Raw genomic sequence first — 25582 nt, forward strand, 5'->3', positions numbered from 1 at the left:
GGCACAAAGTTAGAGAGACTCCCATCTTAACAGAAAAAGCTGGCGAGTGCCTGTTATCCCAGTTACTGTGAGAGCATAAAATAGGAGGGTCATGGTCCAGGCTAGTCCCAGGGAAAATAGGCCTATTTCTAAAATAACCAGTGCAAAAGGGCCAGAAGTATGGCTCAAGCAGTAGAGTGCCCCTAGCAAGTGTGAAGCCGAGTTCAAACCCCAGTACTGCCGAAACATTTTTAAAAACCCAAGACTCCAAGAAAGCAAATCTTGACCAGACCCCAAAAAAGAAAGCTTGCCGTAGCCAGGCTTTTCCTCACACGGATTGGAGGGACCTGCAGCTCTGTAGCTGTTTATTTTGGCAGCTCTGACCTTTCCAGCAGACATGTATACCCTGCAGAGAGCAGAGATTTGCTCTTTTTAAGCTTCCTCTTCTAGATGGGGCTCTGGTCCCTGCAAAAACAGATGCAAACACTGCCACTCAATTGGTGTCTTTATTTATACTGTTGCCATTTCCCATGGGGAACTGTTGACAGGAGAGGTGGAAAGGGCTGAGCGAGAGGCCACAGTATAGTTTTCCTCCATCCAGTGGAGGAAACGAACGGGTTGGACATTCTAAGTACAGCGAACCAGGGCACTATCGCTATGCAGGCTGAAATGCATTGTGCAGTGACTTCAGACAACCTGAGTCCTTCTGTCAGAAAATGCAATATAGTGGAAAGATAAAAGAAAAAAATCCCAAAGTGCACGCAGAGCAAATTGCTAATGAAGGGAGGGTTCTAAGGCAGCCAGCAGTGAGAAGCCAGGTGTCTCTGAATACCACCTAGCTATGTCTCTATCCCACTGCCCCCTGCTAGGCTGTTGGGCCACCAGTGCCCTGTTGAGACGATCTCTGTTGGCTCTGAGGGTGCTGTGAGCCACAGAAGGTTGTGGAGGGAGAAGAGTGTGGCAGCACCAGGGCAGCCCAAAGCAGGGCTGCACTGAGAATATCAAAGCAGCTCTTTGTGGGGAGGAAAGGAAAGGGACACCTGGGAGGGGTACAATCAGCACCTTTCTTTGGACACAGGGAAGAGCCACTCTGGAATCTTAAATTACCAGGTGAGGATGAGAATGCTGATTAACAGAGCTGAGGGTAGGGCTGCCAGGCCTTTCTTCGTCCTTCCCGGGCGCTCAAGGCCTGGCTGTCAGATGGGATGGAGAGGAAGGGCCATGGAAGCCGGGCCAGCTCAGCAGCCCAACCAGTCCGATTTGATGCTTCCAAACTTCACACTCTTCAGGCTTTGGTTCTCCAGTTTCAGGTAATAAGCACCCTTGAAGAAGTAGCTGTGACCTGGGGCAGAGAAGAAAGAGAGGCTATGACCACCCTATCCTGACATTCTGGCACGAGGAAGGTTCCTGGGAACAAGACATGTGTCTGCCTAACACATGGAGGGAGCTTTGAAACCAGAGAAGACCTCTTTGGGGCTAGACAAAGGGAAATGGCTATGAAGTCAGATCTCCTCTGTTTGCTCATCGCTAAGACAGAGATAAAGACACCAACCTCTTAAGGCTTGTGATAAGATTAACTTAGGTAAACACACTATTCCTGATAACAGTGACAGCTCTCCACTCAGCACAGGCACCAAGCCAAACACTTTCCAGACCCTGTGGTGGAAACAAGGAGGCTTCTCGTCCTATCAGGTCTAGAAGAAGTCTAGAAGACTTTTATTTGGCTCACATGATTTTTTGTTTTATTTGGTCTTGAATTCCAAAGAAGTTGCCAACATGGAAACATCTGGAAACATCAAATAAATATAAAGATTTCTGACTTCTTTTTAAAACAACTGGAATGTGTAAAAACATTAGGCCTGGATTGATTCTTCAGGTCAGCAATCACCAGAGGCTAGGAAGCAACTCCTCCATTAGGGAGCCATGTGCTCTGTCTTACCACAGGTGCCTCCATTCCCTACTGTCTCCCTGTCTGGTCTCCTAGAGGCTTTGGACTCTGAATTTCTCCTAACATTTACTTCATTAAAAACCCTGGCATGAAGTAGGTGTTTGGTTGATGATAATCCTATCACCTGATTATATACTACTTATCCTTTTTTTTTATCTTTTATTATCTGGCATATGTAAGACCTTTAGCCACTGGAGTTCAGAGCTTACGTGTTTAACAGATGGTAAGGGCTCAAAAAATGTTTATGGAATTGAATTAACATCTCTAAGAAATGAAATTGACCTCACTTCCAGTGCCCTCCAGAGCTCCCAGAAGTCTCCCCAAGAACATGGATTTTAAACTCCAAATTCTATCCCCTTTGCTGATACTGGTGGTGTTTTAGTCTACAATGGAGCACACAGCTGAGTGGAAGATCTTTGCCACGTGAGCGACAAAGCGTGACAAAGTTTGCCTTGTCTCAAATGGAGCCATCCTTCTGCTAATGGGAAGAGGTCATAGGCCTCCAGCAAAACCCAGAAGGGCTTGAATCAAACCCCGGACTGAATCCAGGGAACCAGGCTATGTTCCTCACCCCCTGCAGGCCTCCTGCCCCTCCTCTGCCCTGGCTCCAGGCCCTGTAGCTGTGAGGGGCCTCTCTAGGTCTTACTGCCTGGAGCCTGGCCGGGGGTGGGCGGGGAGCAGGGGCCAGGAGGGCTGGATGCCTTGCCAGTGCTGGGCTGAAGGGGCCAGTTTGTTTTCCCAGGGCAATGCTTGCCCTGCACAATGAGGGAGTGTGTGCTGGCTGGGGGTGGGGACTCCTAGAAAGTGGAAGGGGCCTGGGTAGCTCACCACTGCCCTGCAGGTCCATGACAGCATCCAGGTTATCGGGGATGGCATTCCAGGCCTCTTCAATGAGCTTGGGAAAGCCGGGATCCATTTTCTTCTTTACCTCATTGTATCTGAAAGAGACATGGCATATCAGCTGGACCTCTCTGAAGGCCATCTCTCCCCCATCCTGGTGGGGAGGGCCCAGATGATGGCCCTGGGTATGCCTGGGAAACTAGACCTAGCCCTTCAGGGAGGCAGTAGGCAGTAGTGGAAGGGTCTAGAGTGAGACCGGAGTCTGAATCCAAACACCACTGGGCAGTTTCATAAAAACAATCCTGTGACCCCTGCCCACGTGAAAAGTGTCCATCTCCACGTCTGGTACTTAGTCTACATTTGGGAAATGTTTGCTCCTCACAAACTTTTTTTTTTTAACAGTACTGGGGTTTGAACTGTGGGCTTCCAACTTGCTAGGTAGGTGCTTGAACCATGCCTCCAGCCATTTTTGCTGGAGGATATAGGGTCTTGCTTTTTGCCCTTGTGGGCCTGGACCATGATCCTATTTTATGCTTCCTACCATTGCTGGGATTCATCACCACTCCCAGCTTTTTTCCATGGAGATTGAGCTCTTGCAAACTTTTTTGCCCAGGCTGGTCTAGAACCATGATTTTCTTCAACCTCAGCCTCCTGCATAGCTTGGGATGGCAGGTATGAGCCACTCCGTCTAGCTATTGGTTGAGATGGGGGGTGGGTCACATGAACTTTTTGCTCAGGCTGACCTTGACTCACAACCCTCCTAACCTTAGCTTCCCAAGTCCCTAGGATTACTCACAGGAGCCATCGGCACCTGGCCTTCCAAACTTGGATCCTTGCTGCTATCTGAGAGACACTGGGCCAGGAGCCCAGGGACAAGGACCTGCCCCACAGTTTTTGACTGCATAGTTTGAACGAACTGTGGCTTTTTCATCTGTCAGGTGGACGTTACAAGCCGTGTCTGAGAGATGACAATGGCTGGGAGAGGGAAGTTACATGGCAATGTGGCAGGTATGAGCACCCGGCCTGTGAGTCACAGGGAGGACCACGCTACTCAGTCCTGGCTGCAGCTGTCAGGACATGTAGGTAGCCTGGGCACTGCTTTTAATTCAAGCAATTAGGCATTGTTGGCATTAGTTGGCTTGTTCTCCCTGACTAGTAACACCTCTGCCATTTTTAATGTTTTGGAGAACTTTTTATCTTTTAACTTAATTTTGCTGTACTGGGGATTGAACTCAGGGCTTCACCCCTGATAGGCAAGTGCTCTACCCCTTGATTCATGCCCCCAGCCCTTTGCTTTCTTTTTTTTTTTAGTTTGTTTTGCAGATAGGGTCTTCCGCTAACTTTTGTCCGGGCCTGCCTTGGGCTGAGATGTTCCTACTTCTACCTCCCCTATAGTGAGGATTACAGGCGTGTGCCATCATGCCAAGGGAGAACTTTTTAAGTGCTGCTGTTATTTCAATTCCTTTGCTTCTCCAATGTCTCTCAGCTTATTCCTTATGTTATAAATATTTAATGAGCTCCCATTATGTGCCTATGGATATCTCAATAAACAAGATCAAACTCATCCTTGTGCAGTGAATTTTCTAGACAGATCTGTTTGAATCCTGGTAAAAGCCAAGCTTCCTTTGTGCTGCCTCCTTGTTGGCTCTCTTCCCCAAAGTCAGTCCTACCACCATCACCATGGACTCCCAACAACAGCTCCCTTCTACAGGGATCTCCCCCAGCAGATTAGCACCCCATGAACTGCCAGGAAAGCCCTCCTAACCCCAGTTCATTAGACCACTTCTTGTAAAAAAAAAAAAAAAAATCTGCTTCTTCATGGCAGGGGTTACCCAAACCAAGTCCCCTGGCTTTAAATCCCAGCCCCCTCATCTGTCACCTCCAGAGACCCCTCAAAGGACATCACTAGGGTTACGATGGCTCACACATATGTTGCACTCATTTCTTTTCTCAGGCTACCCCCAGCAGATAGGGCAGGGAAGAATCAAGCTCACTATAGAGATGAGAAAACTAAGGCTCAGAGAAGTGAACTAATTTCCAAGTTCTTGTCATCCAGGAAGAACCGTGTTTGGGCATGAGAAGACTGCTCTGAAGAAGACTGAATTTCTTCCCTCCCCGGCTGTCCCCACCATCTTAACCAGTTTGCCCACAGGCTAGCACACTGTTTTGAAAGGTGTCACGGAAATTTCTCATCTGCAGCTATTTGGAGGTGCAGGAGAGCAGGTGTAAAGAACATGGACATCTGTGTCCTAGATTTTCTACGTGTGTCTCTGACAACCTTGGTATCCTTAATCTGGAAAATGGAGCTGATGGTATCTACCTTAAAAGAGAAATCCAGGCAGTGTAAGCAGCCTCAGCCCGGGGCTGACACAGGCTTGTCAGGACAGCCACCATTAAATGATTCAGATGTGTTTGAGTCTCTTTCCCCCACTCCAGGGTGAGGAGTGACTGCTTCTCGACCACTGTCTTCCCAGCAAGTAGCTCAGTGCCAGTCCAAAGGAGAGTTTAAAGATACATTAGTGGCTCTGTTCTTGCATGTGTACATACACAGGATGTGTGGAAGTAACTGTAAAAGTCCTTCCATGGTTCTCTGCCTTTCACTGTCCACCATCCTCAGATTTGGAGACTCAGAGCACCTATGAGACTGAGATGCCATTAGCTGTATGTGAACATGCCTGGGAAAGTTCTGGAGCACATGGGTAGAAGGTCCACTCAGTGGTTTCCTGGCTGACTGTTTTCCTTCTTGAGGCTGGAGAGATCAATCAGCTTAGCTCGCTAAGTACCTTAGCAGTGTGTCCAGAATTCCACCCTGACACAGGCAGGCCTAGGACACAAGCAGCTTCTGAATCAGGTCGGCAGGGTCAGGGTGGTGAGAGGAGGGAAGGGGAGGAGACAGAACCTCGGAGGAGGCAGGATTGTTGGGGACAACAGAGGAAGGCCTCGGGGAGTGCCCTTTAATTGGTTCCTCGGTAGGGCCCTAATGGAGTGGCAGATGCAGAAGGAACATGGGGATGCTAGGAGGGGGAGATGGAAATACACCCCCTTTCCCGCTGACCAAATGACCCAGAGGGTACAGTGGAGGGGCACTCGGGGGGAGGAGAATAGAAGTGTGCCAACACACTTGTATCTAAACAACTTGTCCAAGTTATTTAGTTCTTTGGGCCTCAGCTTCCTAGTTTGGGAAGTGTGAGAATTGAGACGCTTCTCACCAACTGCTCCCAGATGTTGGACTCCCTGGCTCCTTAGCCTGACCTTGGCCTCTGGACCTTTCTTTTTAGATGTCTGGGGAGAGCTATCTGTTTCCCAACCTCCCCATCCCTCAATGGCAGTCTGTACCCAAAGCCACTGGGCCCACTGCTGCCATGGGACCTGGTTTAGATGCTGACTTCTGTGGGCGGTGGCTGTGCCCATCTGTCTTCAAATCTTTCCCTCTGCCAGCCTGGCCTCCACCACTTCCTTCTCTGGAACTCCCTACACCACATACAGTATAGCAAAGTCCAGCCTGCTCCCTGGGAGCCAGAATGCCACAGTTCAGAGCCCAACCTATCACTGCTTGGCTGTGTGACTTTAAGCTAGTCACTTAACCTTTCTGCAACCAAACATCCACACCTACAAAACAGGAAGAAGAAGAAGAAGAATCTGATGCACCGCACAGAACCTTTAGAATAGTGTCGGGCACACAGTGTCCTCAGTAGCAGCCATACTATCTGTATCTTTATCATCCCCCCTCTTCAGTGAGTCACCCTAGAAAGTGTGGTGCAATCAGAAGACAACTGAGGAGGAAAGGACAGTCTGGCCAAATGTGTACCAGTAACTGGCACAAGGAAGGCTCATCTTGTAGTAAGTTCCCAGAGGGGCTCAGCCTGGCAGAGAGAGATCAGAGAGGAGGTATTCACAGCCCACCAACCTCTGAACTTGACCAAAGTGGCATCAAGCCATAATGTGCCTTGTTCTATGCAGCTAGTTGGGTTGCTGTCCTGCCCAGTCTCCCTTACCTCCAGAATCTGAATCCAGCGAAGATGTATGTCTTCTTGTTCTTGCTCCAGTTAAAGGCAGCATCCACTCGCTGAACATCTGGGGGCAGCCCAAGGCTGGTCAGTGGCTTAGGGTACCCTCGCTCCAGGGTACTGGCAGAATAGACCCAGTACTCATTCCCTGGGTGGAAGAGGAGCAGAAAGTATGTTGGCAGCCGTGCCTTGTCCCTTCCGTCACCTGTCTGGCACAGGAGCTTACTGCAGCCATTGTCAACAGGGCCCAGCTTCTTGTTGGCACCTGGGTTCAGTGCCCAAAGTCAGGCCTCACATACTGAGTTGTGTAAGCTGATTATAAAAAGTGCCAGGTCCAAGAGGTGAGTGGGGGTGTAAGATGCAGCTCTCGCAAGTGTCATGCCTGCTGTAAAGGGGTACCTCTTCCTAATTTGTACAAAGCTGCTCTGAGAGTCAGCAGCTGCCCTGGCCAGGACCTATGGTCACCATGAGATAGAGGAGAAGGAAGCCAGGTGGGTGGGACAGTAAGTCCCACATCTTGGCTGAGCCTTAGCAACACTAAGAAGCCTTCTTGAGCCCTTTAGCCCCCACTGCAGCCCACACTGCATGCCCTCTTCACAGCCTAGGGGTCGGGCTCCCTGAGTATTCTGTGGGTAGAGGAGGGCAGAGGCTGAATGCCAAGAGCCCAATAAAGGGCAGCACATAGTAGGTACTCAAATAAATGTTGAATGAGCAGGGTTTCCCAAACTCCAGCCACACGCACCCTGTATGAGTGGTGGTTTTTTCCACTTCTAGAGACTCCTAATAATATTTCAAGCTTTGTATTTTGCTTTGTGTGAATTCATTTCAAAATCTTTAAAAATAAATTTCTTTGAAAAATTTACCTCGGTTGTCTAAATACACATAGTGAACAGTCCATTTCTAATGCAGTTTGAAATGTCATCCTATCACAATTAGCTACCTGTGTTAAAGTAAGTTTATGTTAAAAATTAAAATGAAAACCAACGAAGTTATTAAAAATTCTAACTAAAGCAATGGCCAAAGGCTCCAGCATTGGAAAGATGTTAGGGACATTAGCATTAAAATGAGATTTTTTTTCCCTTCTAGAAAAGGAATCAGAGGGTTGAAAAAGAACTCAAAGAAAAGGAAATGATCCCTCTGTGGGCTGAGCTATTCAATGCTGAGTTTCTGGACCAATCTCCCACATGAAGCCCACGATTTAGGAAATGATGTTCAAAGACTGGATCCCTCGAGAAGACAGAGCACCCCCAGGTGGCCGAGACTGTGGTTTGACGGAGGCGTGGGCCTGACCAGGCAGAACGACACCCAGTGGAGCTAAGGGTAAGCAGGACCTGCCCACACACCTGCAAAGAACACAGTCTTCTCCTCTTGTGGGGCTTCGTACACAGCATCGATCTTTTCTGGGAGCTCAGGCCAGAATGTGGCCACCAGCAGAGGTCCTGTAAGCTTGTCACCTGGTGTTACTGTCCGCCAAAAGAACCTGGGGACAGGAAGGGGACACAGGAAATCACACCTTCAGACGTCCTGCAGCTCTAACCACGTATGCCTCCTTAAACCCACTCAGAAACATCCAGCAATGAGTCTATGATCGGAGGGGGAGGTGAGAACAAGAGAAGCTTGAAGAAGACTAGAGAATAGGCAGAGTTGTCTCTGCAAGACACCAGAAGTGACCCCTGTGCTCCCCACCTCCAACTCCTCCAGCAAGCCTTCCCTGACTACGTCTATCTACACTGTATTCATCTTCCTCTAAACCTAGCAAAAGCTTCAATACTGAGTGTCTGGAGCAACAGTTTGCCATCTTCTCTCTCTTGTTTGACTAGATGCCAGTTGAGACAGGAGCTGATGACACTCTGAAGCACTTCCTGGACTGGAATGGAATGAATCCATGCAGTTTGGCAAGAGTAACAGCAACCACTTATTGAGGGTCCACTAAGCACCAATCACTATATGTCTTACAAAATTCAATCCTCACATAGTATAATATGCACTCATGATGATCCACCCAGCATTTATTGTCTATGTCCCTTTCCTTTCATCCTTCCTCTGAGGACTCCACATTTATGACCCACCTTCACCACCGCCACCACCAGCCCCTGCCACCCACCCCCATCCTCATTCTAGGAATAGAGAGATGCTGATTAGTCTAAGCCACTGATTCACAAAGTGTGGTCCCCACACCAGCAGCACTGGTATTACCTGGGCACTTGTTAGAAATACAAATCCACCTGAGACCTATAGAGCAGACTCTGGGCTTGTGGTTGAGAATCTGTCTAAACAAGCCTTCAGAAGGCTTAGAATCTGTCTAATGTGTGCCAAAATTTACTGGCTTAGCAGTCCTTGGCCTGTGTCTTACACTGACATGACAAGATTGAGCAGATAGACTGGTATCTCACACCTGGGGACCTCCCTCCCTCTCCCTCTCTCCTTCCCTTTTCTTCTCTCTTCCTCTCCTCCTTCCTTCATTCTCTTAACTTTCTTGCTCTCCCCTCTCTCTCTTTTTCTCCTGCTGGATGTGAGAAATCTGTAATCCCAATTGCCACTGGCGGTCATCTTGTGGCCACGAGGTGACCCAGTCTTAGCATAGTCAATGCAAAGGATGACAGTGGACATAGACATAAAGCCACTGACTGTCCTCTGGCCCTGGAAACAGCCTTATGCTTGGACTGTACCATGAAGGAGCAATTTCTCTCCACTGTTTAAGCTGGCTTAAGTTTTGGGCAAGGGTAGGGGGTGTCTATTACTTGCAGCAAAATATCCGAGTACAGGAAGGTGTCACCATCCTTATTTGAGCTTCATCCAAATGAAGCTCAGAGAGTTTATGGTATTACCAGGATTCAACTCCAGATCTGACTCTAAAATCCAAATTAATCTTCCTACAGTACTGTCTTTCTCATTCTCCCAGTACCTATCACCAATATTTGAACAGGGTCAGTGTTTATTTACTGATTAACTCACTGAGTCCATTAAATACTCCTCAAAGTCGTTTTGAAACAAAGTGTGATGTGGCAGACCAGAAATGGCTCTGGCCCAGGCCTTGGCTGAGCACCTTCCTGTCCACACTTCTGACATCTGCACGTGTGATATGGGCTTCCTTGGTGGGAAATGTCCCGGCTGAGGACACTGCTAGAGGTAGGCCTCCTCTTATTTCTTCAGCATCACTGTGAGGGGGCAGCAGAGCAGCACCAACTTCTGCTCTAAACATGCTGGTTTAGACACCTGAGGCCTAAGGGGACCTGACTTTGTCACTGCCTTTTGAGTGTCATTGTGCTCTGCCTTTCCTGCCATCTCCCCACTGGCCAGCAGAGCGCCTGAGGGACAGAGCACATACACCCAGCAGCTGGCCCTGTGCCTGGAGCAGAGGAGGCCCTTCCCAAATTCAGGGAACATCCTTTAGCTACCCTGGGCACCCTGTTCTTCTCTGTGTAAACCTGGAATTTTCCCATCTTCACGGCTGCTTTGTTTCCAACCCACCTCCCCTGTCACCATCATTAGAATCTTGCATCACCCCTTAAAGGCCCTGTTGAAAGGCTGCCTCCTCTGGGAAGGCTGGGACATGTGCACAGAAGCGTTTTGCTAATGCCTGTGCAGTCACATTTCTTTCATTTCATGTGTATATTATCGCCAGTTCTCTATGCCTGTCTCCCCAGACGTTAATGTGCATCAGAATCATGGGGGAATTTGCTAAGATACAAATTCCTGGGGTTGCCTCCAGGGATTCCAGTCAAAGGGCTTGGGACAGGGAATGTAACTCACACTTTTCCCACTCACATTCTAGTTCTGGTATAGGAAACCCATGCACCTGTCTTCGAGAACATTGATATAGACATGGCAGACCTTCTGTCCCCAGCATGCTATATTCCTTGCCCCAGCTACAAAAGCCTGGCAAAGTGGTTGGCATAATAGATGCCAAATAATGGCTTGTCAATAATAATAGTTAATAGGATTGCATACACTTACTCTGTGTCAGGCATTGCTGTAAGCACTAAGCTCCTCTAATCCTTACAACTGCTCTATTTGATGGGTTGGAATTGCCCCATTTTAGAGATGAAGAAACTGAGGTACAAAAAAGATACTTGGTTGACTTCCTGATGACCATGCACCATACACAGCAGGTTCAGTATTCTAACACCAGAGTGCATTTTCTCAACTCTTTGACGAATGAATGTGTAGATATGTCAACGGACGGAAGGACAATGGATTGTGGACAGACATTTAATGGAAAATGGATGGACGGATGACGAGTGAACAGGTGCATAGATGATGGACAGAAGAATGTAGGTATAGATGGATGGATGGATGGATGGACGTATTAAATAATGCTGGCCATTACCCAGGGGTCTAGGGCACAAAGGTGACTCTCAGCTCTTCCTTAGTCAAATGAGTGGGGCCTTTATCTCTAGCATGAAGGACACTGATCCCCTCTACACTTGGTCACTTGCTACCCACACCTGGAGCAAAATTTGGCCATTTGGGGTTCCAGGAGACAAGAAATAGTAGATTGGTTTATTTTTCCCCAGTTCTGTCCTCCATCCTACTTTAGACTCATACATCCTTTTGTGCTGACATGTGACACTGCAGTCCATCCTTTAGAGTCAGTGTTGGGCTTGGCCACATGGTTTTCTTCAGCCAATGGAATGTTCTCAGACATGATATGAGTGGAAGTGTTAAATCTGCTTGTGTGGCTTGCTTTGGCCTCTTAAGCCCTGCCATTTGCCATGGATATCCACTAACCCTGGGAGAATGAATGACCTGCACAGCATGTCTGTTGTCCCACTGCAGCCAGAAACCTAGACATATAAGAGACCCGAAAAGTATGACAGAGCCAAAAAAAATGTGGGTATTGTCAGTCACTGAGATCTCTGCCTCCTATAGCCCAGCAGAGTCCTCAGCAAAGGGTAGGAGCAACAGGGAAGGGACAGAGAACAAAGAAGGACAAGATGGGACTGCACTCACCGGTCCTTGAAGAGGAAGATCTCCCCACGGATCTGAGTGATGCCATCAAAGACAATGTCATGTTTGCAAAGCTCTGGAGTGACAGGTCCCAGTGTGGGGGTGGGGCCGGTGCCAGCATCAGTATCAACATCAGGGGAGGGCCCTGGAGGTAGGGACACCTGCCTTAGACTCTCCCTAGCTCCAAGGTTCTCCTACAAGACAGGGCCCCAGGACAGCCCACCCAACCTGCTAAGGTCAAAAGGAAGTCTTCTGTGTGAGTGTAAGCCCAGAACAGAAAGAGGACTCTGGAAGGGGAGTGAAGAGAAACCAGAATCTTGTAGTGTTTGTTGCTGTGTAACATTCTTCACTGACATCCCCTGAATCAGTCCTCTGTATATCCCCAGTACACTGAGGCCCAGAAAGATCAAAGGACTTGGGCAAGGATTCAACCCAAAGTCCAGGTTCTTCTGCCCACAAGAGACAGGGCAGACAGGGGGTCACTTGTGTGGCTAGTCCCAGGGGTGTGGTATTCCTTCTAGGGTTAATTCCTTCTTCTCCTCATGATAAACAGTCACATTTGAGAAAACTGTGTCCAGGGAGGTGAAGATTTGCTCAGTTCTTATAGGGGATAAGTGGCAGAGGCAGAACTCAAACCTGGGACCTCTCATTTAGAATCATGGCTTCTTTCCCAGGTTGGGCCTCCCCAAGTATCCTCCCTCAAACCCACTTTCACTATTTTGCCTAGTCTTGGAACCATCAGGATCATTACATAATTACTTTCTCTTCTTTCTCTTTTAAGAAATGGACTGACTTTTTACACTCCAGCCTCACTGTAAGTACAATCAAGAAGCAGAGACTACATTACAGGCTCTATTACATATTAAAATAGAAGCATGCTCTGTTCAGGTGTAGTGGCTCACAACTGTAATCCTAGCTACTTAGGAGATGAAGATCAGGAGGATGGGGATTCAAGTTTGAGACCATCCCAACCAATAAAAAGCTGGGCATGGTGGCACCTGCCCATCATTCTAGCTACTGGAAAGCATAAATAGAGGATTGAAGGCCAGGTCAGCCCAGGCATAAACACAAACCCTATAAGAAAAATAACTAAAGCAAGAAGGGCTTCGGGGAAAGAGAGTGGTTGCTTAAGTAGCAGAGCACCTGCCTAGTAACGGTGAGGCCTTGAGTTCAAACCTCCAGTACCACAAAAAAATTAAAATAAAATAATGTTATGAAAACTAGAAACTTTCATTCCACTACCATCAAGGTCATTCCACGCCACAGAAAATCCTGCTCTGTCACCTCACTGTCTTGCATCTTAATCCCCACCTGGTTGCTTAAACCTGGGGGATGTTGAGCCAGAAAGGTTGCTTTTTTCAGGCCTAAGTTATCTAGCCTAGAAAATGGACCACCCTAGAAATGGGGCGCTAACCACTAGTGATGTTTAGAAAGGACAGGGCTGTCCAACCTGGGACCACATCATCATTCCTGTCTCCTGCCCTTGTCTCTAGGAGCCCTGGCTAGAAGGGACTTGGCTGGTGCCCAATCTGTGGGCTTCCCTCCCAGCTGCACCACACCCCCAGACCTTCCCAGACTCCTCCGAGCTTCGGTTTACCATAGAGCTCTTGAATGCCCTTGACGTCATCCTGGGACAGCCGGAAGTTCTTGGTGTAGGTATAAATGGGCGCCATCAGGGCCCCAGGATCTTGCGAGTGCTCCAGCCCCATGGCGTGGCCGAACTCATGGGCTGCCACAAGGAACAGGCTGTAGCCTGAGGGTCACAGCAGTTGAAAGACAAGAAAGAAAGAAGACTAGAGTCAGGACCTTGTCCCAGTGAGGGAGACTTTGGAACATCCCCAGGATTAGGCCAAAAACCCTAGAACTGGCACATAACTGCTTTTCCCTTGTCCTGAGAATCCTGGGGTTAATGGAAGTAAGTCTATTGCTTTTAAGAGGGTGGGTCAAAGTCCTCTTGCTCCTTCTTGGCATAGGCTGTACGTATAAGGGAGAAGGACAAGAAGCATCCAAAAAAAAAAAAATTCTCTACTTAAAGTCCCATTTGCTATAAAAAATCATGTCTATAAATAGGTATAAATCCTGCTTTTCAGGGTCACCAAAGAGGTAGGGGAGTGGGAATAGGCTGGTCCCATGGCTCCACCATTACCCTAGGGAAAGCAGTAAAAACCATTCCCACTTGGTCCAGGCTCAGCCACAGAAAGTACGAAAATCCTATATCACACCCTACTGTGGGATGAATTACATCTCCCATCCAAAAAACAGCAAAAGGTATGTCAAGTCCTAACCCTGGGTACCTGTGAATGTGACCTTATTTGGAAATAGGATCTTTGCAGATATAATTAAGATATTACACTGGAGTAGACTGGGTCTTAATCCAATATGGCTCACATCTTTCTAAACAGACACAGAGACAGGCATAGACACAAGGGAGAAGGCCACAGGGGCTGAGAAAGGAGTGACCCAGCCTTCAGAAGAAACTGGGCCCTAACTAACTGGTATCTCCGAAAGAAGGGAGATATGAGTTTATGGCGCTTTGTCCTGGAAGCTAGAGGACTCTAGTATTCATCAGATGAGTCACAAACCATTCATGAGGATGGAGAGAGAGAATCCCACCTTTGAGCAGAAGCATGGCACAGAGTATGTAAAGCCCGAATACATCCTACCACGGCATTTGGCCAGTCTCTGGCCTTCACCAAGTTCCATCTCATTGTGAGTACAAAGAATAAAAATAGCATAAAAGAGAAGTTGACTCAATTCTGGCAGGCACTGGACCAGCTCCCTCACCTGGCCACTGAGAGCCATCATGGATCTTTGAGCCCAAAGTCTCCAGTTGGGCAGGTCTCAGGTGCTATGTCTGCCAAGGTGGGTGGGTGTCTGGGGTGCAGTGTCTGTGCTGGCAGTTAGCAAGGTCTCTGGCCCAGTGTGTGGAGGAGGTGTCCATTATCCTTGCACAAAGGCTAGGGCCTCATACCTTGGTCAGGGCAGAAGCCCCACTTCCGGTCATCATCAAAGCTGGTCGTGGTTGCACACCACTTCTTGCCATCACTGCGGCCGGAAGTTGTGCAGCTGTCGTACTTTTTGCCCAGGAAGGTGAAGGAGAAGACACAGGGGGCACCTTCCGAATTCCCACCCACAGTGGACATAGCTGTGGGGGAAGGGATGTAGGTCAAGGGGCAGCAAAGGGTTCAAGGCAACCAGGAAACAATAACATGATGCTGACTTTAACAACCCACATTCATTCCGTACTTGCTCTGTCCCACGCACTGAATCAAATGCTTTCTACACATCTCACCACCACCCTCAGTAACCTGCATGTGCAGTAGAGACGGCATGCTACCCCCAAGTTGTGAATGGGGAAACTGAGGCTTGGAGAAATCAGAGAAGATACTGTTAGTAAGTACAAGAGTAGAAACTCACTCTGGCAGCCTAAGCCACTGTTAAAACTCCAGTGATGGGGGCAAAAGGGCAGACACAAAAGAGGTTGGGTGAGGTTGATGGTCCCCACACACCATCCTGAGGAAGGGAGGCTAAGGGTGGTTAAGCGGGTGTCTGTCAGACAGCAGGGTGCTGGACTTTGTGGACAGGGAAGGCAATGACACCCACCTGTCTCAGGACAGAAGCCGTACTTCTTGTCACGGTCATAGTCCTCGGTGGTGCCACACCAGCGGTAGCCATCTGTGCGGCCCTCGGTGGTGCAGCTGTTGTAGGAGGTGCCCTGGAACCGGAATGGGAACTTGCAGGGCTGTCCGTCTGCATTGCCACCCATGGTGAACAGAGCTAGGATTGGGGACAGAGGGAAGATGCCATTGAGAGAGAGCCGGTTGGCCACCTACCTGCCATCACCAGTCAAGCTGTTGCACTGTTAAAGTATTAAAATAATCTCTACTAGTTGGTAAAGAGCCACTTGTCTAAGCTTCCAGAGAGGACTCCTGCCTCCCAGCCCACCTAAGCCCTCCCCTAGGACCTAGTGAACTCTACCATGACATAGTTAATGTCTGACACAGAACCCTGCCCCAGCCCCACATGGCGCTCCACTGTCTGGCCAATACACACACAAATGAGATTGCTGAATATATACGTCATCCATGGTAAGCACATGCACAGGAGTCTCTCCATTTCACAGATGAGGAAACTGAGGCACAGAGAAAGCTGGCCTGGAACTGCTAATGGTCACATAAATGAAGCAAAAAGGGTTGTAAGTGGAAACTACAAATCAGACTCATATCAACCTCTCCCTGGAACTCTGTCATACACCACATACACGCACGCATGCATGGGTGCACACAAGCACACATGCACACACATGCAGATACAAGTACAGTGTACATGCACAAAGAAAGCTTCACTCCTTTCAACCCCACTCCCTTTCCTAGACAGCCTGGGTCCCTGCAGGAGGAAGAGGGGAGGAGGAGTAGGGAAGGGCAGGTGGTATCTCTGGGAACCTTCTAATACACATTCTAGGCTCCCCCTAGGACGTCGTTAGGGCAGGGCCATGACTGGAGAGAGAGTTGGGGAAGGGGCCTGGTCTCAGGATCCAGCCTGTCGGTCTTGGAATCTCCTGCTCCCCGTCCCCTCCTCCACCCCAAAGCTACAAAATGATGTGTCTCTGGAATTGCCAACTAGCAAAACCACAAGTGCGTAACAAGGACCATCTGTGCACAACTGAGCCAGAGGTGACCTCACCAGCCCCCATTAACTCTACCATGGCCAGAATGGAGCCCAGACCATGGGCTCAGAGCCCCAAACCTCACTGCTCAGCTCTCCCCCAAACAAGAGATGGTGCCCTGGAATGCCAGGAACAGTGGGACTACAAAAGAGGTAAAACTGAGTCCAGACTTGTAAGAGTGGGGAAAGGTAAAGTGTTAACTTCAACTGAGGCCAGACTCCCCCTACGGCCTCCCATCAGCTGCCACCCGGGAAGCCTGTCCTCTGGGATCCCCATCCTGGATGCACCGAGGATGGGGAAGAGCAGACACTGACTCAGCAGTCAGGAGGAGCTGGATAAGGAGAAACAGACGGCTGCCCAGCCCCAGTCATGTGGTGCTTGCGTGATGGTGTGCGTACTTGCACCTGGCCAAAGACCAAATTAATGGCCAATGCAGGGGACAACCTTTCCAAACTTACGACATCAGCGATTTCTCTATCACACACTGTTTCTCCATCAAACACTATTCCGATCATGGGGGCTGACTCACAGAAGGGTTAATGGTACCTGATTCCTTACTGGGAAATGCAAGATGCAGGAAATATTTTTATTAAAAACTTCTGACTTAGCCGGGCACTGGTGGCTCACGCCTGCAATCCTAGATACTCAGGAGGCAGGGATCAGGAGGATTGCTGTTTGAAGCCAGCCTGAGCAAATAGTTCACAAGACCCTATCTCAAAAATACCCTTCACAAAAAAAGGGCTGGTGGAGTGGTTCAAGGTGTAGGCCCTGAGATTAAGCCCTAATACCAAAAAAAAAAAAAAAAACCTTCTGACTTATTGATGGCTAATGGCTTGACTTCTTACTCAATACAAAGGTTAGCTTCAGTAATTAAAATACAAACAGGGCGTGGATGTAGCTCAGTGGTACAGCATTTGCCTAGCATGCATGAGGCTCTGGGTTCATCCCCAGCACCAAGAAGAAAGTATAAATAGGAAGACAATTAACAAACTCTGTTTTTCCCCTTGTCACCAAGGTTGGTGACCTGTGTTCAGTTATAATGAGGACAGAGATTCACAAACATACAATTATAACCAAAGAGAGGAAAGGTCTTCAGTTTACAGAGATTGAAGAGTCTTTAGGGGATGGGGAAGACGTTAATACTTAAAAAAACTTTTATATTTTCTCTCATTTTCCTCAAATTTTCTGGGCTTTTGATTTCTAGATAATCATGACATATGACAACTTGATTGAGAAGGAAGCCCTTGTACTATTTTGCTAAAGATTTATGATGATGAGTTGTTGGGGATTTTTTAAAAAGGCTTGAGTGTATATGTCAGTATCCTGATCACTTTTAAATAACTCTCCTCCTAGATGGCAGAACTCTCTGAAAAAAATTGTTTCAAGCACTGACAAACACACATGCAAATACCAAGAGGTATCTGTCACAACACAGGGATAGATTCAATCTAGACAGTCCACTGAGGAACAGAAGACGAGCCATGAAAGGCAGATGGCATAGCTGACATGCCCACACTCACTAGCATCGTTGGCATCAGGACCAGCACAGAAGGAATGACTCTAGGGTTGGAATCTCCAGCCAGGCCTGTACCATCTTGAGTTGAATCCTGCTTCACTGTCCCACTGCTAGGCTTTCCAGCCATTCCCAAGCTTCTCCTGCCCTTGAACCCTCAGTTTTGGTTGGAGTATAGGAAGTGATCCTACAGAGAGCCACTAGGCATATCAACAGTTCTCAGTTCATTCTCATGTATGCTAAAAAAAATGCTTAGCACATTCAACCCATGATTTCACAAATATTACTGCTAATGGTTAGACTTAAAAAGTTAAAGTGATTTAAATAAACAAGAAATAAGTAAATATGATCAAGCACCACCCAGCAGTGTATAGGTCAACAACAGACCATGGCCATCTTGGTTCGAATAAGGACACTGTGTTCACACAGGGATGATCCACATTTTTCAGGACGTCACTAAGCAATTCATGGCAGTCACAGTAGAATAGTGATGGCTCCAATCAGGATAGTAGACTGGGCACTGGGAGGCGTGCTAGCCTGAGAAGTACAGACAGTGTGGACACAGCAGGAGCCCATGGAGGCTGGAGGAAAAGGTGGAAAGTTGGAGGGAGGGTGATGCTCACCTTCGTGGGGACAGAAGCCGTACTTGCCATCCTTGTCGAAGTTGTAAGTGGTAGAGCACCAGAGGAAGCCATCGCTGCGGCCTGAGTCGGTGCAGCTGTTGTACTCCTGGCCATTGAACAGGAAGGGGAACTTGCAGTATTCACCATCAGCATTCCCGTACTTCACACGGACCACTGCAGGTGGCACAGAAGGTGGCTCCTATATTTCCAGGCCTTTTTCTTCAGAGACCAGGATACAGGCTCACCCAGGGGAGTGACTCTCCTTCCCCTCCCATCACCCTGGTCCCATTAGAGCAGATGGAAGGGCTTAATTCTGCTGGGAAGGGAAGCCATGGTCCTTGCTGCTGGGGACAGGGAGGAGTGAGGAGGATTGGAGAGTCCTGGGACATGCAGAGGGTCACTTTCTTACCTTGTCCTTCTCCTAGAGTCCATAGCTCATCATCATCAAAGTGGGAGTCTCCCCCAATGCCAGTACCCGGGGCGAAGGCATGAGCCAGGAGCCCATCTTTGCCATCGAACGGGTACCCATCTCCATGCTCTGAAACCACACTGCGTCTCAGCTTCCAGCTGCCCAGCTGGTGCCTGAAACCCATCCACACCCCAAGCCCACCTAGCTTCTGTCACCTTCCCCTGTCTCACTGGGGTGGTCTGGGGCAGGGAACTCAGAGGCAGGGGAGATTTTCTGACTGATTGTTACCATCCTGTGGTCTGTACTACTTCTTCAAGTCCACATGCCCATTTATCTGCACCACCTATCTTTACTGTCTACACTGTTACCAATGACATTGTATCTACTCACATCCCCATAAGGCCACACCAACATCCTCCCCACATACTCTTCTTATCTTCAGTGTCTATACCACCTACCTTCAAGTCAACACCGCCCTTCTAACCTTTCTCTGCCTCATGCCACATTATCATTAAGAGCCCCAATGCTCGCCCTCAGGCCTACTGTGCTGTGAAGTCCACCCCACCTACCTATATGTCTACACTGCGTGCTGAGCCTGTGCCCTTTACCTTCATCCCTATATGACTCAGGGTCTACACCAACTACCTTCATGTCTATGCTCTTGCCTGTGTTAACACCACCAACTCACATGGCAGCCTTGACCCTGGGTTCCATGCCACTTACTCTCATGTCTACACTGCTCCACGTGTCCGATCTGCTCTCACGCCTACAGCTCCTCAAGTGTCTATCAGATTATCTGGCAGCACTTTCTGCAACAAGGCTAATATCCTCTGTTCGATAGCCTCAAGTGGCTCCTGAGCACTTGAAATGCAGCTAGTGTGACTGAGAAAGTGAACTCTAATTAATTTTTTTGTATTAAAGTTAAATAACTGTACGCATTAGTGGCCCCAATTTGAGCAGGACAGTAGTCTACTTACTTCATGTTAGCACTTCCTCCAGGTTACACTAACTGTGTCCTCACATCTCTGTGGCTCTCCAGTGTCTATGCTATGTCCAGCTGCCCATGTCCAAACCAAGTCCAGCACTGACACCGGAGTGTCTAAGCATGCCTCTCTCTAATGTCCCTACACTGCTCTCTTTCCCCTCCCCCCAACCAACCCCTCTTCTGCCTACCCCAGCGACCAAAGTTGATCATGATGTCAGCATCTCCGTCATGGATGCGAGAAAATCGCAGCGGGGTCACATCGCTCCACACTTGGAAGGCCCGAGCGAAGGCATCATCCACTGTCTCTGGGTCCAGGTCAGGTGTGTAGCCAACGATCCTGGAAGGGACAGAAAGGCATGTGAACATGCATGCAGTGTGCAAGTGCTCAAATGTGTGTGCATGAAGTGCACGTGCATAATCGCATGGGGTGTACATGCAGATGCGCACGTGTGAGTATGTGCGTGAGTATGCATGCTTGCATAGGTGCATATGTGTGCGTGTTGAGCAGAGTTCACTGAGAGAAGAGTCCTCCCAGAATGCCTTGAGTTCCCGTGGGATCCTGGACCAGCCAACATTTTTAGGCCTGCCTTAGTCTCATTTCTCACTTCTGTCTTGGGCAATGGGGCCACAGGGAAATACATAGTGCACTGTGGAACATGAGGCAGAGATCTTAGCCTTGGAATCTAGCATCAGCCCTACAAATCAGAGTTCTTAGCCTAATTATAACTATTACAACTCTCTAACATAAAAACCCAATTAGCAGCCAATCATCAAGCTCTCTCTGCCTGCCCCAAAGACCCATCTAATAATACCCAGGACTAACAGTTGTTCTACTTGGGCTATGAGCCATACATGGTGGGAGCCCTTTATTTATATGCAGCCTAGCTTAGCTGCCCAACCACCTCTATAGGAAGCCACTGAAAAGCAAGACGCCCAATATCCCATAGTAGTGACTGTGACACTCAGGTCTAGCTCTGTCTGTCTCCATTTACCAAAACCTTTGTCTGCAACCCCCCTCCAAATCCCTGAGTGAGGAGACTCAGGTGACTCCATGCCCCTCTCTCACCAGCCCTGTTCCCTCAGCCCTGCTTTGGCACCTGTATGTGATCTGGTTCTTGTCCCACTTGGGTTTGCGAGGGAAGAAGTTGTAGTTGGCCACATCTGGGTTGCCACAGCGAGGCTTCCGCATGGTCTTGATAGTATTCTTGTCAAGTTCACCCGTCGGGGGCAGCCCGAAGAACTTCTGCATCTTCTTGAGAGTATCCTTCAGCACAAACAGGTTGCAACTCTCCTTGGGACAGCCGTAGTAGGTGTTCAGGTATTGCTGGAAGAAATGAGCAACCCAGAAGCAAGAAATCACGTTATGATGGCGAGGCACTGATCAAAATAAGGCTGCAGCAACCAGGCGGAGTCTTGGGTTCCCAAGCCAGCTGTGTCACCCATCAAATGAGTGACACAGTTGTAGAGTGCATAGCATAGAGGACATATGCAACCATATGTGGCCTGGAACTGAGATCAGTATAATTTACTATACACAAATCAGTGTACATGTAAGAATTATCTACATCACATGGAGGAAGAAACTGAGGCACAGAGAGGCTGAGGTTGAGAAATTTGCCTAAGATCTCATCACTCACAAATGGCAGACCCAGATTTGGTGCCAAGCAATCTGTGTCCACAGCTCATGCTAGAACAATAGCACTCTCCCTTCACCTCTGTCACATTCAGCAACCCAACATCTGGTGACTTAGGCATGGCTCATTTGCCTAAGGATTCAAGGATAATGTGCACACGCGCACTGGCAACAGACCTGGGTTCAAATCCTGAGTCTGTTGTTTCTAAAAGGAAAATGGTCCTGTTCCAGGAGCTCTGCTCAAAATGAGCTCTGTCCAAACCAAATAGGTTCCTGTAGAATTTCAGGAACCGACCAACTAAGTTTCCTTACTCAACAAATATTTTTTGGTATCTTCCATGTGCCAAGCCTTGTACTACTTCTGAGGATAAAAAGGTAAACAAGACAGGCATTTCTAGTCTCACAGTTTCCAATCCCAGTGCAGGGGGGGCCTGATGGACACAACAAACACAAAATTAAAGAAGCGGCAAGAGCTGTTGGAATAGTCTTGGCATCAGGAGATCTTATGACAGTGGTGTAACCTCAAGAAAGGGGGAAAGAGGCTCCGACAAGAATAACAACACAGTAATAATGGCTGGGGCTTACTGAGTGCTTCTCAAGCGACTGGCCCCCTTCTAAGTGTCTGAGGAGACCTGTCCTTTAATTCTAACACAGGTATCATTTACTACTCACGATTTGCACGTGAAGAAACTGAGTCTGGAGATGTTAAATCAGTTACATGGTTATCAGGCCACTGCTGGATGCCTTCACTCCTTTATTTGAAGTCCAGTGGTCTAAATGCAGAGCCCCTCCTATTCTTAAGCCCTCACTGCATTGCCTATGGGCAGCATGGACTTCCTGAGGCTATAGAAGGTGAAGGGACCAGATGCTCCAAAGCCCCATACTGATGACAACCAAAAGACACATCGTTATGCCAGTCATCTCCAGACTCTTGCAAAAAGTAGCCCCTTAAAAATCTGAGGAGCTCTCCCAACTCATCTACTAGGAAGGGACAGAGGCTGTAAAATGGCAGGGGTGGGGGGTAGAGAGGACTGGTGGTACATGCTGAAGAGGCTCCCAGGATGGAGGAAGGGGTCATGGAATTCCTGTTCTGGACAGGTTGGTTAGAAGGCTGCAAAGGGGATTTCTAGAGTGACTGAAGCAATAGGGGCAGATGTCCTATGATGTAACAAAACATCTTGAGTGGTCCAAGCAAGAGGTGCCTACAGGGTGATGGGTAACTCAGCTGCTCCCAACTCTGCTTGCTTATGCAACGCTGCGCTCCGGTGGTCCCAGAGAGCCAGGCGCGCGCGCCCTCACGAAACAACATCTGAGCCACAGCTCGGGAGCCCAGCCAGGAGGGAGGGCTCGCTGGCCGCTGTCCGACCCCAACTCGGCTCAGTCCGCCCCCGCCCCACGCGCCAGAGCCCTTCTGCGCCTGCCCCTCCCTCCGCCCGCCTGCCTGCCTGGCTAGTTCTCTCCTGTCCTCTGACCCCTTAGGACAAGTTCGAGGAAACTTTCTTAAGACTCAACCCTATACCTCCTGGCCAGCTTGTGCATTAAGCAATGGCAGGAAAGATGCGCCTTCGGCTTCCCTCCTCCTGCCCCAATTATTTGCCAAACCGTCCCCTCCAGCTGCTTACCTAAGGCCCCTCTCCAGATGTGTGCCAAAGGTTCTCAGAAGTTTGCCAAGTCCTGCTTTGGCCATCCTCACAGGCGCAAAAGCTTATTCAAATTGAGTGTCAAAGTACGCCCTTCCCAAAGTTCCCACTTTCAAGCGCCCCCTTAAACTGCTTGCCAAAGGCCTACCCAGGCTCTGCTGCCAGCTCTCCAGATGTCCAAAAGACGTTTATAAAGCCCACCTCCTTACCAAATCCCCTAGATCCAAGACAAAGTGCCCGTTGTTTACAAAAAGCGCCCTTTGCAGACGTTTGCCAAAGTACCCCCGCCCGCTAGTTCCTAGTCCCCTTGATGTGTGCTTAAGTTTTGCCAAGTTGTTTATCCAAGGCCTTCTCCACTTACCGACGCTCCCCCCACTGCTTACAAAAGAAATCCCCTCCATCTTCTTGTCAAAGACCCCCCCCCACGCTGTGTGCCCACTATGGGGACAGGGGGAAAGTGGCCCCCATACTCTGCTTCCAAAGTCTGTCTAAACTTGGTTGGTAGAGACCAGCGCAGCAACTCACCACCGCCCACTCTTTGTCCGTTTTGGGGGTGACATCGCCGGGAAACTTGATGATGGGCGCCGGCGCGGCGGCGGCGCGGCCCAACAGGCAACCCAGGACGCAGAGAGCCCGCAGCGGGCCGGCGAGCGCTCCCCAGGTCACTCGCGCCTCCATCGTTGCGCTCCCGGGCCCGGCGCGTCGCCCGGGGGTCGCTGGCTCCGCGCGAATGGCCGCCTCGCCGCCTTGCTGGCGCCTGCCCCGCAGCTCGGCGCCGCGTTCCGAGGGTCCGCTGGCTGGGTTGCCTGGATTTGGCGCGGCTCAGCAGCTCATGGTCAGCTCAGCGTCCCAGCCCGCGCTGCCACCGCCGCCGCCGCCTGTTCCCGCAGGTCCTGGCAACCCCTCTTTGTATATTTAAAGCCCCAGATGCACAGCCTCCAGCCACCCCCGGAGGAAGTCTGCATGCAGCGGAAACAAGGGAGGGCGGCCGCCAGATGTGGCCGGCTGGGCTGGGAGGGCGCTGGCAGTGTGGGGCGGGGTGGGGGGAGGGGGCGCACGCGGGCCCGCCCCTCTCCTCCCCACCCCCACCCACCCTCCAGCTCTTTTTCCTTGGTTTTCTTTGTCCACCTCTTTCCCCCGCCTCAGGAAACCCCAGGCCTGGGCGTTCACCACCAGCGTGACCTCTCCACCCCACTTCTCTGTTCCCCCCCTACTCTGCGCACAGCTGGGGACCCCCTGTTGGTAAACATCTGGCGGGATCTCTCCAAGCCCTGAATGTCAGGAGGTTGGAAGGCAGCAGTACTTGGAGGGACGCCTGGGGTCAGGAGTCCCTGCACTCCCAGGGGGTAGGGGACTGGGATGGGAAGGGGTGATAGGAACATGATGGTCTGAAGCTTTGGAGACAGAGAGGGTTGGGAAGCGCAGACAGGGAAAGGGAAAGAGATGCAACAAAGAATCCCAGCTTTCTTCCTTCCACCCTTCTCAAAATAAGTAAGCATTTGCAAGATTTGCAAAACTACAGTTACAGCGTTGAATGCAGGACATACCACGAGAAACAGGGCACTTAGGGTCCTGGTCCTAGAGGGACTGTCCCCTCCCTCTCTCAGTAAAGATCAGTAAGTAAGTGATAACTGTGCAGGGGACTCCAGCAGGTTTGGGAGACCTGATCTCAGCCCCTAACTTGATAAAGACACTCAGGGAAGGCTTCTTAGAAGAAGTGATCTCTGGGCTGAAACCTGAGGAGCTGGGAGGTTGGGGGGAGATGTTTCCAGCAAGATGCACTGGGGAAAGAAGTTCCCTCGATTCGAAAAGATGCAAGGGTCAGCAGCAACCAGCCTGGGAAAGGAGGAGATGGCCTGGGGTCAGCAGGGACGATTTTTTTTTGTTTTTTGAGGTACAGGGACTTGAACTCAGGGCCTACACTTTGAGCCCCTCCACCAGCCCTTTTTTTGTGAAGTATTTTTTGAGATAAGGTCTAACAGAACTATTTTCCCAGGCTGGCTTCAAACCAGATCCTCCTGATCTCTATGTCCTGAGTAGCTAGGATTACAGGCATGAGCCACAAGTGCCTGGCAACAGAGACCAATTTGAAGAGTAAGGCCATGGGCTGGGAGGGTCAGCAGCCTTCTGCTCTGGAAGGGTCCTGAAGGCCATGGTGAAGAGCACGCTCTCCATCGAGGGCTGGAAAGACTCTGCAGCTTGGGTCTCACTGGGCTTAGGACAAGTATGGACTTGCCTGGCAGGCTGGCCAGAATGAGTCTGGAAGAAGCCTCTTGAGAGAGATCTGGCCCGCAGGAGGGAGCTGGGCCATCCCAGAGAGCAGTTTTGTCTGTCCAGGAGGGTGAAGGAATCTGAAGTCAGCTGGGGAGGGGGACTGCCTCCTAGCCCA

General features: G+C 49.5%; 1 protein-coding gene across 1 annotated transcript; it reads right to left on the reverse strand.

Annotated features, from left to right (window-relative positions):
- Positions 1-466: 466 nt before the first annotated feature.
- Positions 467-24186, reverse strand: Mmp2 (matrix metallopeptidase 2). The gene is made up of 13 exons (XM_020170192.2): positions 23719-24186; positions 21018-21244; positions 20109-20257; positions 18936-19064; positions 18527-18700; positions 15328-15501; positions 14696-14869; positions 13322-13477; positions 11728-11869; positions 8118-8254; positions 6763-6922; positions 2756-2865; positions 467-1321 (listed from the first exon to the last, which is right to left on the reverse strand). Exons 1-13 carry the CDS (start codon positions 23869-23871, stop codon positions 1218-1220), a joined length of 1989 nt encoding a protein of 662 aa, XP_020025781.1. The 5' UTR covers positions 23872-24186; the 3' UTR covers positions 467-1217.
- Between the last annotated feature and the right edge of the window lie 1396 nt (positions 24187-25582).

This window comes from Castor canadensis, chromosome 15 (genome assembly GCF_047511655.1).
Source record: "Castor canadensis chromosome 15, mCasCan1.hap1v2, whole genome shotgun sequence".
NCBI classification, from domain to species: domain Eukaryota; kingdom Metazoa; phylum Chordata; class Mammalia; order Rodentia; family Castoridae; genus Castor; species Castor canadensis.